The 21170-nt window shown below is 43.2% G+C and overlaps 1 protein-coding gene across 1 annotated transcript; it reads left to right on the plus strand.

Moving 5' to 3' along the window:
* Positions 1-258: 258 nt before the first annotated feature.
* On the plus strand, positions 259-20792 carry gldc (glycine dehydrogenase (decarboxylating)). Its single transcript, XM_021621150.3, has 25 exons — positions 259-869; positions 1046-1124; positions 4871-5006; positions 5454-5618; positions 5809-5886; positions 5989-6136; positions 10895-11091; positions 11301-11397; positions 12209-12314; positions 12536-12675; positions 13102-13182; positions 13343-13440; positions 13788-13872; positions 14023-14064; positions 14553-14695; positions 15135-15210; positions 16050-16175; positions 16421-16570; positions 18141-18253; positions 18553-18694; positions 18903-19014; positions 19133-19228; positions 19509-19681; positions 19977-20057; positions 20237-20792. The coding sequence occupies exons 1-25, from the start codon at positions 582-584 to the stop codon at positions 20375-20377; spliced, it is 3093 nt and encodes a 1030-aa protein (XP_021476825.3). The 5' UTR covers positions 259-581; the 3' UTR covers positions 20378-20792.
* The last annotated feature ends 378 nt before the right edge of the window (positions 20793-21170 follow it).

Below are 21170 nucleotides of genomic sequence, written 5' to 3' on the forward strand. Positions count from 1 at the left end.
AAAAGTTATTTTATTTAGAAGTCATAAAAAGGTACATCTAGGCTATGTTGAATGGGTGCAGATGGCGATGGCTTTTTACTGCCGCTAAAAGTCGCGCGAATCTCTCAACTGCGCGATATACGTCATTAATTGCCCATGTAAACGCAGGTTGCAACCTGAGAGCCACAAAGTTGGTACAAAGTTGGTAAGCACAGATGGTGGATATATGTCACGTTTACGATTGGGGGGAAATGTGTCTACTAAACGGGGTGGCTCTCCCATAGGCACCAATGCATTGGCAACTGGGTCTGGTCGGCTTTCATTGACTGTATATAAACCAGAAAAATTAAGGAGTTTGATGTCTCGCTTCCGTATCTGGGCTCAGTGCAGCCTGGCATATTCAGCGACCGTTCTCTTATCGATTGGTTAGTTCTTGTGGAATGGGCAGGCGTATAAATTAAACAGTTTCAAGTAGTTTGCAGATACTTTGGGAGAAAGCAGAGCAGTGTCTAAGGGATTCAGTTGAGGTCGGCCGCTTGGAAGATTTATTTAATCTATCTATATATATCTTTTTTTTACATTATCGTTTTAGTGAGTTAAAAATGCAAAGCTGTGCAAAGTCATGGGGGATCCTATTCGCCAAGTGTGTGAATCCCCATGCACCTTGCAGACACATTCATGGTAAAAGCCGTATCTTTGGGAAACAACAGAATAGAATCCAAACACTTAATAATGCTTGTGTAACTGTACGGGGTCTACGGACTTCTGCAGTCTATGCTGCGTCTAGACAGATAGACAGAATACTGCCGAGACACGATGATTTTGCAGAGAGGCACATTGGCCCAGGTGAAAGGGACAAAAGGGAGATGCTGGATGTGCTTGGACTTGAGGTAAGTTTTAAATACATTTTGGATAAAGAGAGAAATTGTTGGACAGAAAGTAAGCTAATGTGTCGGTCCAATGCATGACAGGCACTCTTGCATGTTTCTTATCATATACCGTAAACTTGCAACTATTTATACAAGTTCAGTTGGTTTTTACTTGTATCGCATTTATTGCTTTTCAGTCGATCGCCCAGTTGATAGAAGATACAGTTCCAGAATCCATCCGTATTCAAAGAAGTATGAAAATGGATGATCCTCTCTGTAAGTGTTTCTTCTTCCCAACATCTTTGACAGCACGTGTTATTGTTGATGTTTGTGTTCTCGATAGATATATTGCTTCGTCAATGTTATAAAATGCTGAATTTGCTAGCCGGTGATTTTTCTTTACAAGTGCGTTATAATGTATTTATGTTGATATTCCTGAAAAATTCATCGTGAATTGATTGATTAATAAATCATCTTGCATATGTCACTTTTTATGTTTTGTCAATATATTTTACTGATCTCTGAATTGTATTCTACAATGGGTGTAAATCAAGCCAAACGAGTGGCTGAAATGTAGATTGCACTCCTATTGTGTGTCATTGGGTGAAGCGCTCTTCACCCTTAAGTCTTCCTTTGAACATATTTGGAGTTGTTTTTGCGAAACTCAATGACCAGCACCAATCTCCAGTTGGGGAGCCGATGCTAATAGGATGGCAATTGGAGTGTAAAGTTCAGCCTTGAGCTCCTGTCCCAACTCCAGTTCAATCTGGTTATAACATTACATCACAGTTGAATGAAATGTACAAAGGAACTTCATGAGATTCCTTGATGGGTTAGGCATTTATTTTTCTTACTTGAATACATATTTTTCACATTTAATAATAGACTGATTTCAGTTGATTGAGTGAATAGTGAGACCTTTTGAAACGTGTTTCTATCAATAATGGTTTGTCTACAGCAGACCTACATCTACGAGGTGTATTTCATTAGCAAACCCATGCTGCATAATTCCATTAGAGACCGACATATCACATCACTTGCTAGAGATTTACAAGGCTACATTCTGGACAAGTGCAGTACATTGTATTACTACTTTACCTTGTTTTGTATAATAAATTAAATTTATTTAAACAATAGTTCTGAAGCAACTGACAATATGGCCATAAACATAAGTAAATTAAACAGACAAGCATTACATGCAGAGTAAATAAACACAATAGTTTTGCTTAAGACAATTATTTGTAATAACATAGATGCATATTTTTTGCCAATATTTTCACTACTGTACATTGATGCTCTAATGCGCTCTTTCCATTTGATAGTGATCCATAACCTATGTCATACAAACTACTGCATTGTTTTCAGAGGTCAATAGTGAAACTGGCTCAGCTGTCAAAATTCCTAGTATTATTGTTACGTAATTTTCTATTTTACATTAGATACCTTAGTCATTGTTTTCACTATCCTGATACACTATATATTATATACAAAAGTGTGTGAACACCCCTTCAAATGAGGGGATTTGGCTATTTCAGCCATACCCGTTGCTGACAGGTTTATAAGATAGAGCACACAGCCATGCAATCTCCATAGGTAAACATTGTCAGTAGAATGGCCTTACTGAAGAGCTCAGTGACTTTCAACGTTGCACCGTCATAGGATGCCACCTTTCCAAAAAGTCAAATTTCTGCCCTGCTAGAGCTGCCCCGGTCAACTGTAAGTGATGTTATTGTGAAGTGGAACATCTAGAAGCAACAACGCCTCAGCCGCGAAGTGGTAGGCCACACAAGCTCACAGAACGCGACCGCCGAGTGCTGAAGCGCGTTGCAAAACTTACTACTGAGTTCCAAATTGACTCTGGAAGCAATGTCAGCGTAATAACTGTTCGTGGGGAGCATCGTGACATGGGTTTCCATGGCCGAGCAGCCCCACAAAAGCCTAAGATCACCATGCGCAATGCCAAATGTTGGCTGGAGGGGTGTAAAGCTCAATGCCATTGGACGCTGGAGTAGTGGAAATGCGTTCTGGCAGTCAGACGGAAGTTCATCTGGCAGTCAGACAGACAAAGCTGGGTTTGGCGGATGCCAAGAGAACGCTACCTGCCCTAATGCATCGTGCCAATTGTAAAGTTTGGTGGAGGAGGAATAATGGTCAGGGGCTGTTTTTTTTTCATGATTCGGGATAGGCCCTTTAGTTCCAGGTAAGGGGAATCTTAATGCTACAGTATTCAATGACACTCTAGACGATTCTGTGCTTCTGATTTTGTGGCAACGGTTTTAGGAAGGCCCTTTTCTTTTTCAGCATGACAATGCCACCATGCACAAAGCGAGGTCCACAAAGAAATGGTTTGTCGAGATCGGTGTGGAAGAACTTGACTGGCCTGCACAGAGCCCTGACCTCAACCCCGTCAAACACCTTTGGCATGAATTGGAATGTCGACTACGAGCCGGGCCTAATCGCCCAACATCAGTGCCCAACCTCACTAATGCACTTGTGGGTGAATGGAAGCAAGAGCCCACAGCAATGTTCCAACACTGAGTGGAAAGCCTTCTCAGGAGAGTAGAGGCTGTTACAGGAGCAAAAAGGGGACCAACTCTATATTAATGCCCATGATTTTGCAGTGAGATGTTCGACGAGCAGGTGCCCACATACTTTTGGTCATGTAGTATATTTCAGAAGTGCTCAACTTGGGGGAGAGGAATAAGTCCTTCAATTGGTAATGAAGACTTTGCCTAGTGTACTCTGAAATAACACTGTACTACTAGTCACATGTTAGAATAGAACACAGTATCTGCCACTTGCTATTTGCAGAATGGTTGACTGAATATCGCTTGGACCTTATTCTAGGTTGGGTAATAAGGTCCGTGGATCGGGGGGTTTAATACCACCTTCGGTCACTCCTTTCTGTCGCGTTCTGTTATGTAGCAAGCCATGCATGAAGGAACAAACTGATGGCCATACTGGTTTTTGCTTGTTCAGGTTAGAGGAGCTTGGTTTGCAAAGCCAGCAAGGGATTCTCTCCTCAACAATGGTTCTGAATCAGGCTTTTCTGTTGCTTTGAGGATCTTTGCGACCATAGTGAAACTCCCCTTTGATGAAATGTGCAAATCCACAGTACGGCCCCCCACACTAAACCACCGTCCTCTACTACTAATGATGCTTCCACTTATTTTGTTTATTAATGTTAGATATTTCCAAACACCATCTTGTGCTGCTGTGTCCTAAAGCATCACATTTTTAAATGCAGGATGGATTTACAGTAAAACGCCTTGTGCCACCTAATGTTCACATCTTTGTGTGGTGTATAACAGGAGAAATGCTCATCCTGAATATGAGCGTAGTTTGGGCACTCGGTTCAGAGGGGTCGTGTTGTCCATTCTTTGCTGAGGGAGTTGCTAAGCAGCAATGGAATGCCTGAGGAATTCCAGTGTCTCTGTGTGTATTGGCTGATCTCTGCCACAGCACTGAGGAATTAGGCTAGATAACTAGCCATCGGGAAAGGGACCATATGTTGCACATAATTGTCCCCGCCAATGCATAGAGAAATATGATGACCAAATGGAAATGCATTCGACATGTACCAAAATGTTGTATACAGTTCACACACTAAAATGACACGCAGAGATGTGGATTACACATCCAATCACATAAAGCTGTTTAGTTTAAATTCCTATCCACTCCATTTTGAAAGCAAATCTGATGCTATATGATGTCTCTGCCCATTTTGTTTTGGTGGGTTGTTCAGAAAATGGATGTGCAAAATCATTTTCAAGTTGGTTTCATGCAAGCCTCATCCCCATCCTGACTGAGTCAGGATGATCCGGAATCATAATACAGCCACCTGCCTAGATGGGAGAGAATATGCCATCAATCTCTGCTGTTTTGCAGTTGAAATTAAGATACATTTTTATTCATTTAAATCAAACCAATAAGGAAACATACACATCAGAAATTCATTTTTATTGAAATGCATTTTTTTTGTCTCATGCATGTGATACCAATTGTGATGGCTATTTCTCCAGGCGAGAATGAAGTCTTGGAGCGTCTCCAAAAGATTGCATCAAAGAACAAGGTGTGGAGGTCTTACATCGGAATGGGCTACTACAACTGCTCCGTGCCTCCAGTTATACAAAGAAACCTTCTAGAGAATTCGGGATGGTAAGGGCCACTTTGACACACACACAGAGTGATATGTTCGTCTTGTAGCCAAGTTGTCCCCATTTAGTAGGGCATTCTATATTTGATTGTGTACTCAAGGTGTGTATGTGTATGGACTTCTGTTAGTCATTAAAGCACTAATTGCTACGTTGCAGAAGAACTTGCCCCTAATCAGAAATCTTGTGACTTGATGCTCAAGTTTCCAGTTTAGGTTTGCACTGGATTAAATTACGTGCTCACATGTGGAATCTTGTGATCCATATTTGTTCAACCTAAAACGAGACAACACTCTCAATCATAACACTTTGATTTGACATTTTACAAATGCATTTCTCTCTTTATCTTCGTAAACTTCCACTCACGTCAGCCTAGTGTCTTGATTCCTTGAAAACCAGCTTGTTTTTCTGTGTATCTTTTAATGATTTCTCTGTATCCTCTTCTCGTCAGGGTGACTCAGTACACCCCCTATCAGCCCGAGGTGGCTCAAGGTCGCCTGGAGAGTCTGCTCAACTACCAGACCATGATCTGTGACATCACGGGCATGGCTGTAGCCAACGCCTCCCTGCTGGACGAGGCAACAGCTGCCGCCGAGGCCATGCAACTCTGCCATAGGTAAGGCGAGAATAAACACAAGTGAGAGATAGTGGTTGACCATTAAAGGATAGTTAATTTAATAAAGTTCATGTATAGGGTCTAGTTGTAGTCTATAAATTGGGATCCGGCCTGTTAAGGCCACTTAGTCAGGAAAAACTCCTGGTCCTACAGGTGTGTTCATAATTTTATTGTTACATGCTCTCCACAGACAGAACAAGAGAAGGACGTTCTACATTGACCCACGTTGCCATCCTCAGACGATCGCTGTAGTGCAGACAAGAGCCAAGTATGGGCATCCTTTCAATACTTCAGGAACAAGGTTAGAACTGTGTACCAAAAGCAGCATCCTCACTATTGGTTGCTCTGCTCTGTGATTGTTGACTAACAGCTACATCGGGGTGAAGACAATGCTGAAGCTGCCTCATGAGATGGACTTCAGTGGGAAGGATGTGAGCGGGGTGCTGTTCCAGTACCCAGACACTGACGGCAGAGTGGAGGACTTAACCGCACTGGTGGACCGCGCTCACAAGGGAGGGGTAAGAGAGCCGCCACGTCTGACGTTATTGTTAGTAATGGTTTATTAACCTAGAATGATATGGGGTGGCAGGTAGCCTAGTGGTTAGAGTGTTGGACTAATAACCGAACGGTTGCAAGATCGAATCCCTGAGCAGACAAGGTTAAAATCTGTCATTCTGCCCCTGAACAAGGCAGTTAACCCACTGTTCCTAAGCCGTCATTGAAAATAAGAATTTGTTCTTAACTGACTTGCCTAGTTAAATAAAGGTAAAATAAAATACATCTTCAAGTAAATTCGGGTGGGGGTTTGGTAGACTTATTTGGATTTGTCGCTCCTGGTTTGGTAGGACAGGATCCCTTCTTGCTACGCCACAGCTTGCCCCGGTCTACTAACTGCTAGCTTGCCGGCCCCGGCCTGCTAACTGCTAGCTTCCCTGCCCGGTCTGTAACCGCTAGCCCCTGCTAACTGCTTGCTTGCTAAGCCGGCCTGCTAACTGCTAGCTTGCCCCGGTCTACTAACTGCTAGCTTGTTTAGCTCCGGCCTACTAACTGCTAGCTTGTTTAGCTCCGGTCTACTAACTGTTAGCTTGTTAGCATCGGCCTGCTAACTGTCTGAATTGCCGTGTCTCCAGTCAGCCCAACGACTCACTGGACCCATATGTTCACTTGGCTATGCATGCCTCTCTCTAATATCAATATGCCTCGTCCATTACTGTCCTGGTTAGGGATTACGGTCTTATTTCACTGTAGAGCCTCTAGCCCTGCTCAATATGCCTTAACCAACCATGTTGTTCCACCTCCTACATATGCGATGACATCACCTGGTTTAAACATCTCTAGAGACTATATCTCTCTCATCATTACTCAATGCCTAGGTTTACCTCCAATGTGCTCACATCCTACCTTACCTTTGTCTGTACACTATGCCTTGAATTTATGCTATTGTGCCCAGAAACTTGCTCCTTTTACTCTCTGTTCCGAACGTGCTAGACGGACAGTTCGTATAGCCGTACCCTTATCCTACTTCTCCTCTGTTCCTCTGGTGATGTGGAGGTTAATCCAGGTCCTGCAGTGCCTAGCTCCACTCCCACTCCCCAGGTGCTCTCATTTGTTGACTTCTGTAACCGTAAAAGCCTTGGTTTCATGCATGTTAACATTAGAAGCCTACTCCCTAAGTTTGTTTTACTCACTGCTTTAGCACACTCTGCCAACCCAGATGTCTTAGCCGTGTCTGAATCCTGGCTTAGGAAAACCACCAAAAACCCTGAAATCTCCATCGCCAACTATAACGTTTTCCGCCAAGATAGAACTGCCAAAGGGGGCGGTGTTGCAATCTACTGCAAAGATATTAATACAGAACTCTGCAGGCTATCTAAGTCTGTACCCAAACAATTTGAGCTTCTATTTCTAAAAATTCACCTTTCCAGAAACAAGTCTCTCACTGTTGCCGCTTGCTATAGATCTCCCTCTGCCCCCAGCTGTGCCCTCGATAGCATATGTGAATTGATTGCACCCCATCTATCTTCTGAGCTCGTGCAACTAGATGACCTAAACTGGGACATGCTTAACACCCCGGCCATCCTACAATCTAAGCTTGATGCCCTCCATCTCACACAAATTATCAATGAACCTACCAGGTACAACCCCAAATCAGTAAACACGGGCACCCTCATAGATGTCATCCTAACTTACTCGCCCTCCAAATACACCTCTGCTGTTTTCAATCAAGATCTCAGCGATCACTGCCTCATTGCCTGCATCCGTAATGGGTCTGCGACCAAACGACCACCCCTCATCACTGTCAAACGCTCTCTAAAACACTTCTGCGAGCAGGCCTTTCTAATCAACCTGGCCGGGGTATCCTGGAATGACATTGACCTCATCCCGTCAGTAGATGATGCCTGGCTATTCTTTAAGTGCCTTCCTCACCATCTTAAATAAGCATGCCCCTCTCAAAAATGTAGAACTAGGAATAGATATAGTCCTTGGTTCACTCCAGACCTGTCTGCCCTTGACCAGCACAAAAATATCCTGTGGCGTTCTGCATTAGCATCGAATAGCCCCCGTGATATGCAACTTTTCAGGGAAGTTAGGAACAAATATACACAGGCAGTTAGAAATGCTAATGCAAGCTTTTTCAAGCAGAAATTTGCATCCTGTAGTACTAACTCAAAGTTCTGGGACACTGTAAAGTCCATGGAGAATAAGAGCACCTCCTCCCAGCTGCCCACTGCACTGAGGCTAGGAAACACTGTCACCACCGATAAATCCACTATAATTGAGAATTTCAATAAGCATTTCTCTACGGCTGGCCATGCTTTCCACATGGCTACCCCTACCCCGGTCAACTGCCCGGCACCCTCCACAGCAACCCGCCAAAGCCCCCACCATTTCTCCTTTACCCAAATCCAGAAAGCTGATGTTCTGAAAGAGCTGCAAAATCTGGACCCCTACAAATCAGCCAGGCTAGACAATCTGGACCCTCTCTTTCTAAAATTATCTGCTGAAATTGTTGCAACTCCTATTACTAGCCTGTTCAACCTCTCTTTTGTATCTTCTGAGATTCCCAAAGATTGGAAATCTGCTGCGGTCATCCCCCTCTTCAAAGGGGGTGACACTCTAGACCCAAACTGCTACAGACCTATATCTATCCTACCCTAAGGTCTTCGAAAGCCAAGTTAACAAACAGATTACTGACCATTTTTGAATCCCACCATACCTTCTCCGCTATGCAATCTGGTTTCAGAGCTGGTCATGGGTGCACCTCAGCCACGCTCAAGGTTCTAAACGACATAACCGCCATCGTCAAGAGACATTACTGTGCAGCCGTATTCATTGACCCGGCCAAGGCTTTCGACTCTGTCAATCACAACATTCTTATTGGCAGACTCGACAGCCTTGGTTTCTCAAATGATTGCCTCGCCTGGTTTACCAACTACTTCTCTGATAGAGTTCAGTGTGTCAAATCGGAGGGCCTGTTGTCCAGACCTCTGACAGTCTCTGGGTGTGCCACAGGGTTAAATTCTCGGGCCGACTCTCTTTTCTGTATACATCAATGATGCTGCTCTTGCTGCTGGTGATTCTCTGATCCACCTCTACGCAGACGACACCATTCTGTTTACTTCTGGCCCCTCTTTGGACACTGTTAATTAACCTCCAGACGAGCTTCAATGCCATACAACTCTCCTTCCGTGGCCTCCAACTGCTCTTAAATGCAAGCAAAACTAAATGCATGCTATTCAATCGATCACTGCCCGCACCTGCTCGCCCGTCCAGCATCACTACTCTGGACGGCTCTGACTTAGAATACGTGGACAACTACAAATACAGTACTAGTTTGACTTTTCAGCCATTTAAAAAAAAAATTTGAGGGTGAGGGGAAGGGGACTAAGTCCAGAGAGCAGTGGATCTCGTTGGGTCTAGTAGTCCACAGGTTCATCTCCCTCCTCGCTGAGCAAACGGGTGCGGATCAGGTTGTCTGGTTAGACTGTAAACTCTCCTTCCAGACTCACATTAAGCATCTCCAATCCAAAATTAAATCTAGATTCGACTTCCTATATCGCAACAAAGCATCCTTCACTCATGCTGCCAAACATACCCTCGTAAAACTGACCATCCTACCGATCCTCGACTTTGGTGATCATCTATAAAATAGCCTCCAACACTCTACTCAACAAACTGGATAGAGTCTATCACCATCTGTTTTGTCACCAAAACCCCATACACTACCCACCATTGCGACCTGTACGCTCTCATTGGTTGTCCCTCGCTTCATACTCGTCGCCAAACCCACTGGCTACAGGTCATCTACAAGTCTCTGCTCGGTAAAGCCCCGCCTTATCTCAGCTCACTGGTCACCATAGCAGCACCCACTCGTAGCACGCGCTTCAGCAGGTATATCTCACTGGTCACCCCCAAAGCCAATTCCTCCTTTGGTTGTCTTTCCTTCCAGTTCTCTGCTGCTCATGACTGGAACGAATTGCAAAAATCTCTGAAACTGGAGACTCACATCTCCCTCACTAGCTTTAAGCACCAGTTGTCAGAGCAGCTCACAGATCACTGCACCTGTACATAGCCCATCTGTAAACAGCCCTTCTATCTACCTACCTCATTCCCATATTGGTATTTATTTATTTAATTTGCTCCTTTGCACCCCAGTATCTCTACTTGCACGTTCATCTTCTGTCGATCTACCATTCCAGTGTTTAATTGCTATATTGTAATTACTTTGCCACCATGGCCTATTTATTTCCTTAACTTACCTAATTTGCACTCACTGTATATAGACTTTTTGTTGTCTTTTGTTCTACTGTATTATTGACTGTATGTTTTGTTTATTCCATGTGTAACTCTGTTGTTGTATGTGTCAGATTGCTACGCTTTATCTTGGCCAGGTCGCAGTTGCAAATTAGAACTTGTTCTCAACTAGCTTACCTGGTTAAATAAAGGTGAAGAAAAAAAAAACATATTCACTTTGATGCAGGTCTTTGGTTGAACAGTGGGCATGGGAGAAAGTGTAGGATGTGGTGACTCCAGTTTGGTACCTAAATGCTGTGTATTTATTTAGATTTTTTTTTATTTTACCTTTATTTAACTAGGCAAGTCAGTTAAGAACATATTCTTATTTTCAATGACGGCCTAGGAACAGTGGGTTCAGGGGCAGAACGACAGATTTGTACCTTGTCAGCTCGGGATTTGAACTTGCAACCTTCCGGTTACAAGTCCACCGCTCTAACCACTAGGCTACCCTGCCGCCTCGCTGTCTCTCATCCCTGTAGGCTCTGGCTTGCTGTGCCACTGACCTGCTGGCCCTGTGTGTGCTACGCCCCCCCGGAGAATTTGGGGTGGACATTGCCCTGGGCAGCTCCCAGAGGTTTGGGGTACCTCTCTGCTATGGTGGTCCCCACGCTGCCTTCTTCTCTGTCAAAGAAAACCTGGTCAGGATGATGCCTGGCAGGATGGTGGGAGTGACAAGGTGAGAGCCCTTGAGATTCACATTGGTCCTGTTCAGAATGGAAGTCAGATCTCTTGAAGTTGTTCAATTTTGGGCAATATAAGCAGCATATCGAGATTTACTTTATATCATACTTGCTCATAGTCTAAAAGACTGAAGTATATGGAACACATACATAAAGACAATATCTTGATGTACATTTGTTTTAAATGTCCCTTTTTCACCTGCAGGGATGCCGCTGGTAAGGAGGTGTACCGCCTGGCCCTGCAGACCAGAGAGCAGCACATCCGCAGAGACAAGGCCACAAGTAACATCTGCACTGCGCAGGTACTGTTCACCCGACACACTGAGCCTCCATCCAATATTGACACACAGCCTCCATCCAAGATTGACACACTGAGCCTCCATCCAAGATTGACACACTGAGCCTATATCCAATATTGACACACTGAGCCATCCAATATTGACTGTTGGAATCGGCTAAACTTTGAACATTGAGATATGAAATAAATGATAGAGAAGAAGCCTTGAATAGAAAGAGTGAATGGGGCTGGGTTTTATGTCATAAGTTAATGGTTCTCTGTAGGAAGACAGATAGCTTCGGAATGTGTTGGGTGGAAGGGAGGAAAGCAACGTGTTGAGATAGAGATAGAGATGACAGATGCACATCTGTGGATTAGGTGAAGGAGGGGTTGAGGTCAGTAGGTGAGGACAGAGTCCCTTAAGGGAGTAATAAGGGTTTGGTATTCTCTTACCCTTTTCCTGTTGAACCATGTAAGGATTGGAGAGAAGGAGGAGTTTCTTAAGTGGGATGTATATAACTGTGATGGTGAGAAATATTTTGCTGTCTGAATTACAGCTGTACAGATCCTTTGGGAAGAATTCAACTTGGTTAAAGCTTCTCTAGTGTCTGTGAGTTACTTACTCTGAAAAATTAGAACCTAACATGACACACTGAGCCTCCATCCAATACAGACACACTGAGCCTCCTTAAAATACCGACACACTTTGCCCCAGAGCAGTTCTTTTGTGTAAATTTAAAATAAAAAATAAACTAGGTGTAGTGGTTGTCTGCGTTTTTCTAAGTATATTTTTAAAGAACTTTCTCTCACCTTCAAACTGTATATGTCTCTTTCAGGCTCTGCTGGCCAACATGGCAGCCATGTTTGGAGTGTATCATGGACCCCAGGGCTTAAAGCACATTGCTGAGAGGACACACAATGCTGCACTGATCCTGGCTGAGGGTATGTCCTCCAACACTCTCACTGCACATGTGCATTGCTTTATTATCTGCCAACTCTTCTTCTCTTACATCACAACACTTAGGGCTTATGTCAATCAACCGTGACCTAATTCAATCACAAGCGTGTATTGAGAAAGAAATAGTAACATTGCTTTTCTTTAGATAAATTATGAATGATACTGGGTTTTTAGAAATGCCTTTCTCTCCCTCCCTTTGTATCAGGTCTGAAGCGGGCCGGACACAGGCTGCACAGCGAGATGTTCTTTGACACACTGAAGGTTGGCTGCAGTGTGGCAGCCAAGGACATTCTGGCAAGGGCTGTCCAGAGAGAGATCAACCTGCGTGTTTATGGCGAGGGAGTGGTGAGTAGTACCACATACGTTTTAGGAACAGATTACATACGCGTCCATCCAGTGTTCCTACTGTAAGCAGGGCAACAAAGGTACAACAAAACACATCACACTTCAGTCCATGCTCCCATGTGCTTTATTGACAATGTTTGACCCTTAGAATACGTTGTCGAATCATTTTGTAAATGAAGCATAGATACTCTTACGTTGAGTCCCCCCCTATAGATAAAACCAGGGGCTAGTTCCGGATGGTGAAGTGTTACAGAACGTTCAGATAGAAATGTATTGTAGAGTCATTTGAGCTCTACTCATTAAATATCTATCTGCAGCATTGTAGAATTAGCACCGCTGTGAATAAGCCACGTGTGGCCATGTTCATTTATGCTTTAGATACACACACATTTCTTTCACTCTGAAATGATTACTGTGTTTCCCTAGTTAGGTGTGTCTCTGGATGAGACGGTGAAAGAGAGGGACTTGGACGATCTGCTCTGGGTCTTTGGATGTGAATCCTCAGCGGTACGTTTTGATTTCAATATTCCATATAGGAGTATGCATAAACTCTGCGTTGACCCGATTGCTATCTTGAGAGTGAGTGCAAAAGATGCATCTTGAAGCCATGGGACAAACACTGATTTCAGCTATCCCATATATAATTCCATTAAATCTCAATTGACAGGAGCTCATTGCTGAAAAGATGGGTGACAGGGTGAAAGGCATTATGGGTAGTCCTTTCAAGAGGACTAGCAAGTACCTCACCCACGCAGTCTTCAACAGGTTGGTCTGTTTGTAACGAACTCAAATTCCAGTACTGGCCTGGGCGTGATGAGCATGACGCTTGATATGACATAATTGTTATTATAACTTGTTCTCAGCGACAATAGTATTATCAGTATGATACCAGAATGGTGAGAGACATTAGCTGACCTTCCATATTGATTAGTTCTTTCTGTTGTCCCAAACTGCACTTGATGCCTGATAGAATAATTCCTTACACTGGTAACATAAGGTTGTTTACACATGCACTGTAAGTGATAATACAAGGTTTTAGAAGTGAAATAACATATTAGGCCTAAAACGTGTCTTATGATCTTGATTCACTCTGATTCTTCGTCCCCGTGCAGTTACCACTCCGAGACCAACATTGTGCGCTACATGAAACGCCTGGAGAACAAGGACATCTCTCTGGTTCACAGCATGATCCCACTGGTGAGTCTCATGGGAAAGCAAATAAGACATGTTTTACTTTAGACATGGTGCTGTTCACATAATCTGAATACTACACAAAAAAACTGCAAACCACTGTAAAGATTAGTGGGCTATCACCATTTTTAATATCCATTTTGTTTTCCATGTCAGGGTTCCTGCACAATGAAGCTGAACAGTTCTTCAGAGCTCATGGTGAGTTAATAACAGGTTTGGGGTAAATTCAAATTAAAGGCAGTCAATTCAGGACATAAACTGAAATTCCAGTTCAATAATTAAAAAAAGGGCATGTATTTTCAATGATTTCTCAATAAACTTAAAAGTAAAAGCTATTTATTTAAAAAGTTTTTTTTTTTTTCTCTCCTTCATTTTAAAATCCAATCGGTGCCTGAATTGACTTTCTTCAATTTGGATTGAACCCAACCCTGGTTAATATCTCTCCTTGGACAAAACATTCATATACCTACCTAGTATTGAGTGGAGAAAATCCTTCTTTAACCTCTCCTCCCCTTCATCTACACTGACTGAATTGGATTTAACAGGTTAACAGGTGACATCAATAAGGGATCATAGCTTTCATGTTTTGTACACTCAGTGTATTTTTACCCTGATTACTGCAGTCCTTTTTTTATGGTGGTGTTCTGACTATTTCTCACATTGTTCCCTCTTTCCAACTGTTTTAGCCCATCACCTGGAATGAGTTTGCCAACCTTCATCCCTTTTGTCCCCTGGACCAGGCTGAGGGTTACCAGCAGCTCTTCAGGCAGCTGGAGAAGGACCTCTGTGAGGTGACTGGCTATGATAAGATCTCCTTCCAACCCAACAGGTAAGCCCCTCACAGACACCAACATTCTGTCATGACCAACTAGGATGTCAGTTTCCCAAACATCATCTGAGCGTGATTTACCAAACTGATTTACCCCACTGTCAAAGGATTCTTGGATTTAGTTCAGGTCATTTTACTTGATCATTTAACTATCAAAGCTAGCTTTGTGGCTGATATCTCTATGGTTCCAAGCACCCCCCCCCCCAGTATTATCAGGACTGATGTATAGCACACCGTGCGACATTGGCCTAGATGGCAAGATAGCGGTATGGTTGTTCAACTTAGTCTATGCTTTCCCTTTTCCCGTTACTGTAAAGCCTATTGACCAACCTTAGAACCTGGCACGTTTGATGATTATGCTGAGACAGGACTTCACTGGGAGCATGTTTCTGAGCATGTGGCTGGTACATTAACAAACTGGATGACCCTGTCTTTTTAGTGGTGCTCAGGGAGAATACGCTGGCCTCGCTGCCATCAAAGCCTACCTGAACTCTAAAGGAGATGCCCATAGAACGGTAAGTATTGTTCTAATGAAACGAAACACACTCATTTTTGCTAGCAGACGTACTAGGCAAGGCAGAGTCATGCAGTATGGGAAAGGGGGATACCTAGTCAGTTGTACAACTGAAATGTGTCTTCCGCATTTAACCCAACCCCCCCCCCGAATCCGAGAGGTGCATGGGGCTGCCACATTAACTCACTAGCTAGTATGTCCACCCTTTGTTAATTGTTAATGCAATAAAATGTAGATTATATGTAGATTATCCGTTCTGGATAAGATCGTCTGCTAAATTACTAAAATGTCAATCTAAGTATCACAACCGTGACTGCGTGTTCAAGTAGAGTTCCTGTTTTGTAATTTGACATTTGTCTCAAGAGCTCTCACCACTATCAAAAATAACAACTCCCTTATAAGCACATCTTAGATAGTGGTGTGAGCTTTTCAAACAGTCAATGTCCACAGTTGTGCAAATAAAGGACAGAAAACCCAACACTACCTGGAGGTTACTTGATTTCAAGATCCCATATTTGGTGATTTTAAGACTTTGGGATCAGCAAGTCATGGGCAAAACTGATTGAGCGTGGCTGTTTTTCCCGTCAGGGGGGAATGTAAATGTTACCCAACAAACACACAGGTATTCGTGTCCCTGTGACATGGTTGAAAATGTATAAGTCACCTAATAAGGGATAAAATCAGCTGATTACCTATTTTGCATTGATGTCACGGAGATTTGCACAAAGAAATGTTAGGACTCTAATGCTGTAATGGTTGACTTACTTAGGCCTAGTTGGATCTCTTTTACTTTGTGATGGTCTGATTGTAACTGTCTTTGATGTTTTCTATTTTGCTCAGGTTTGTCTGATCCCCAAGTCAGCCCATGGTACCAACCCAGCCAGTGCCCAGATGGCTGGCATGAAGGTGCAGGTGGTGGAGGTGGACAAGGATGGCAACATTGACATGGCAAACCTCAAGGCACTGGTAATAGCTGGTTGGAGTGATTCTGATAATAAGCTTGCTGTTACAGAAGAGCCTTTCAATATAACCAATGATCTTGAGTATCCCCTCAAATGCTTTTAAATCTAGGCACAAAGAACAATTGAGAAACATGATGGCCAGAGTGTCGGTCACTATCTACCGGTCGTGCAACCAGCAGTGAATTAGCCCCCTTAAAAGTGGCCTCTCACATTGCAGTCACACAGACTAACCCATTATTCCTCACTTAGGTGGACAAACACAAGGCTAACCTGGCAGCCATGATGATAACGTACCCCTCCACCTTTGGTGTGTTTGAGGAGAGCATTGATGATGTGTGCAATCTCATCCACCAGAATGGTGGACAGGTCTACCTGGACGGTGCTAATATGAACGCACAGGTGAGTGAAGAGTATATGTTTGTCACCTTGCTGATAAAGTATGTTTTTGTGTGGACATACTGCATAGATACTTTTTAAGTTGAACAGTGTGTTTTATATCAACTATTTTGTATAGTAAAACTTTGACCCTTTTTGCCAAAATAATTAAAATAACACACTGGGTTGCTTATCCAGGTGTTAACTGAATGTGGACACCCCTTCAAATGAGTGGATTTGGCTATTTCAGCCACACCCGTTGCATATATAAAATCGAGCACACAGCCATGCAATTTCCATAGACAAACATTGGCAGTAGAATGGACTTTACTGAAGAGCTCAGTCACTTTCAACGTGGCACCGTCATAGGATGCCACCTTTCCAACAAGTCAGTTCGTCAAACTGCTAGAGTTGCCCCGGTCAACTGTAAGTGCTGTTATTGTGAAGTGGAAATGTCTAGGGTCTGGGGCTGTTGTTCATGGTTTGGGCTTAGTTCCAGTGAAGGGAAATCTTAATGCTACAGCATACAATGACATTCTAGACGATTCTGTGCTTCCTACTTTTTGGCAACAGTTTGGGGAAGTTCCTTTTCTGTTTCAGCATGATAATGCCCCCCGAGCACAAAGCGGGGTGCATACAGAAATGGTTTGTCGAGATTGGTGTGACCTCAACCCCATCGAACACCTTTGGGATGAATTGGAATGCCGACTGTGAGCAAGGCCTAATCACCCAACATCAGTGCCTGACCTCACTAATGCTCTTTTGGCTGGATGGACGTAAGTCCTCAAAGCAATGTTCCAACATCTAGTGGAAGACTTCCCAGAAGAGTGGAGGCTGTTCTAGCAGCAAAGGGGGGACCAACTCCATATTAATGCCCAAGATTTTGAAAAGAGATGTTCGACGAGCAGTTGTCCACATACTTTTCGACACTACTTTTGGTCATGTAGTGTATATTATTTAGTTCTTTATTTGTAGCATTTGAACATAGCATTTTTACAAGGCTCCCAGGGAGTGCATGAGTGTGCTATTCCACAGCGTACAGTGTGACCTTTGACCACAAGTCTTCAAACCTCCTTGCACCAATAGCCATCGGTCTGAGCACCCCAAAATTCCTTTCTTGAGCAGAGGTCAACTTTCTCATTCTTTTCCTCCCCTGTCAGCTGTGGCCTCTTGCATAGTCAGTCTACACAGGAACCTAAGGGCAGGGATATTTGGATGTGGAGTGGTGGGGGAAAACCCTCTTTCATATGAATAACATGTTTCACTACCTCGTGCATTGCAGGCATGGATTCAAATAGTATTTCAAATCATTAAAATACTTAGGCTGTGTTTCATAGAGCTTGCCTGGGGCAACAGAAGCAATGCAATAGTCCCAAACGTGCAAATAAACAAACATTTGGTACTCCAGGCAGGATCAAGTATTTGAGCAATTACATTTGAAAGATTATTTTTAAACTCAAGTCTGATGCATTTTACCCTCCACCAGTACATTAGCACCCGCTTCTGCAGATAAGAGGAAATGTAATTTTGGAGAATTGACTTTCTATCACCCTGTAATCTCCTCTCTCTCTCCTGCCTGCTCTGCTCTCTACAGGTGGGCTTGTGTCGTCCTGGTGACTACGGATCTGACGTGTCTCACTTGAACCTACACAAGACCTTCTGTATCCCCCATGGGGGCGGAGGACCAGGGATGGGACCTATCGGAGTGTAAGTGACCATAACGGGATTGTTTCCATCAAATGCACAGTAATGGACTAAGTACAAAAACTGAACCTGCCCAAAGGAATATAACTGGCCAAATCCATTATAAATGGGGAGTTCTGTCCTGGTCAGGTCACATAATATATGTATGCCATTTAGTAGACAGTTTTATCTGAAGTGACTCAGTAATGCGTGCATACATGGTAAGGAAACACTCCTGGCACTATTTTTTTGTGCAAAACATGACCTAAAAGTGGATCATTAATGACTTTTGATGACTTAATGGAGTTGTGCATGTTTAACAGGAAGGAGCACCTCGCCCCGTTCCTGCCCTGCCACCCAGTGGTCAGCATGTCAGCAGGCAACATGTCCAGCTCCCTGGGCACCATCAGTGCTGCCCCCTGGGGCTCCAGTGCCATTCTGCCCATCTCTTGGGCTTACATCAAGGTCAGTACCAGTGTACTGTAACTATCCTATGGTTCAGGGCCATGAAATGTAAATAGAGATAATGATAGATTTGTTAGAATAGTGATACTTTATTGGTGATACTTAAAGGTCTTTATAGGCAAATGAATGGGAGAAAAACATGCAACTGAAGTGGGGACGTACCAGTTTAGTACATGCGTTGATACCCTTTTTGGATCCTACTGTGTAGATGATGGGAGCCAAGGGTCTGGTTCATGCCACAGAGGTGGCTATCCTTAATGCCAATTACATGGCCAAGAGATTAGAGAGCCACTACAAGATCCTCTTCAAAGGCAGGAAAGGTGAGTGGTGTTGGTCCTATTCACCCAAGTATGATGTCCTGTGTCCATCAGTAATCGGCCAACACTAGCAAAGGTTGATTTTCTTAATTAACACAGATTTTTTGGGGGGTGTCCACAGGTTTTTGTGCCCACGAGTTTATTTTGGATGTGAGGCCATTCAAGAAGACCGCCAACATTGAAGCGGTGGATGTGGCAAAAAGGCTACAGGATTATGGTGAGCTGGAACAGGGATATTCACAACATTGCATTTACGGATAGTTTGGTACTGCTTAAAAGTAAACAGGGTCTACTTCTGTCTCTTTCTGTATATTATGTAAAAGATAATTGCAAAAAATATATATATATATATATATATATATATGCAAATGTATCCCCCACATTCCACACACAGGACCTCTGCTTACTTAAGTACATATTTAAAGTAATGTTTTTTACTTTTTTATTTATTTAACTGAGCCCTCTCCTCATCCCCCTCTTTGTCTGACCCTGGCCAGGTTTCCATGCACCCACCATGTCGTGGCCCGTGGCAGGAACCCTGATGATCGAGCCCACGGAGTCGGAGGACAAGGCAGAGATGGACCGCTTCTGTGATGCGTTGATGGGAATCAGACAGGAAATAGCAGACATTGAGGAAGGCAGAATGGATGCCCGCGTTAACCCACTGAAGGTGCACTGCACTGGCCTGACTCATAGACACAATTTACACTGTGTATTAAGCCATGCAATCAGCTACATACAATGGTCTATAAACTCATAGTTATTTTCCTCAATTAAGTGTGTGTGTGTGTGATAGCATCTTATATTTCAACCTAAGTTATAACAACTGATTGTGATAAGAGATACCACTCTGGTGTTATAAAAAAAAATGTGCTTTATTGATAGGACCTAAATGTAGCAAGAGTTGAGGTATGTTGCCAGAGCAGCTAAAATAGGTGTTCACTTGGGTCTGTCTGTGTCCACAGATGGCCCCTCACTCCCTGGCGAGCATCACCTCCTCCACCTGGGACAGGCCATACTCCAGGGAGTACGCTGCTTTCCCCCTGGTGAGTCTTCCCTCTGGAAAACATCACTACCAACTCTACTTCCCCTGAGGAAGTTATGGCTCTGTTTACAATTTGATTTCCCAAAATCGTTAGACACCGATTATTTTACTCTCTCTGCATTAATGTTAACAAATTGTAAGCATGGTAAACTCAAATGTTTCTCATTTTAAAACTTCCAGCCATTTGTGAGGCCAGAGACCAAGTTCTGGCCATCCATCTCCAGGATCGACGACATATACGGTGACCAGCACCTGGTCTGCACTTGCCCCCCTATGGATGTGTACGAGTCACCATATGAGGAGAAGAGAGCTTCTTCATGACACTAACGCCTCTGTTATACCAGCCCTCATCATTCATCACACTTCCAAATTCTGAAAGTCCAAGAGTTGTGTATCTTTTTTCTGTATTTCCGTGATGTACCCTTGGTGCCTCAACTCTGTCTATATTCTATGTTGTACAAATAGTTGCCTTGACTCTCCCTTCACGCTGTTTTATTCTCTAGGACCGATCCAGGATCGGCCCAAAAAACGTATATCTCAACTTGTGTAGGGTTGTTGTTTATTTGCCATGTGTTTCGTGTATGAATATTTTTAAATGTGTATTTTGACACTTGTTTACCTAATTACTTATACTAACGTTAGTCTTGATGTTAATACTTTATGGGGATAAAGAAAGTTAATCATCTTTAAATGACCTGTTAGGAAAAATAGTTGTAATAAACATTGATTGTCTGGATCTTTTCTTGTTCAGTTTTGGAAGTAGACTAGACTTCAGTAAAAATCACATTTGAGGTCATACTGCCAGCTAGATGTGACTGTTGGAATATTGGCACTTGTTTTGTCTCCCATGGTTTGCCACATGATTTATTCTGCGGGACACAACACTAATACATTTGGACATTCAGAGGTTTTTTTTTATCACCAGACGACATTATATAATTGGGTGAAAAAGAATAAGTGACGATTACAGTTCTCGTAACTGTCCTGTGTTCAGTCTTTGATGCTAATTAATTGGTTTTTTAAAAGTATTACAGTTCAAAATATTAGCATGAGAACCTAAGGGAGGTTCCTTCATTTAATGAATATGGTTAATCCTATTGGGTGATAATCATTT

Source organism: Oncorhynchus mykiss, chromosome 11 (genome assembly GCF_057628025.1).
Source record: "Oncorhynchus mykiss isolate SJ-2025 chromosome 11, ASM5762802v1, whole genome shotgun sequence".
Classification (NCBI taxonomy): Eukaryota; Metazoa; Chordata; class Actinopteri; order Salmoniformes; family Salmonidae; genus Oncorhynchus; species Oncorhynchus mykiss.

Bases quoted from the DNA above. Each gene is read 5' to 3' on its own strand.
- gldc (XM_021621150.3), top strand. From the start codon at position 582: ATGCAAAGCTGTGCAAAGTCATGGGGGATCCTATTCGCCAAGTGTGTG. The intron at 11,092-11,300 runs GTGAGAGCCCTT...TTTCACCTGCAG, and splicing joins AGGATGGTGGGAGTGACAAG to GGATGCCGCTGGTAAGGAGG. The intron at 16,571-18,140 runs GTGAGTGAAGAG...TGCTCTCTACAG, and splicing joins GTGCTAATATGAACGCACAG to GTGGGCTTGTGTCGTCCTGG.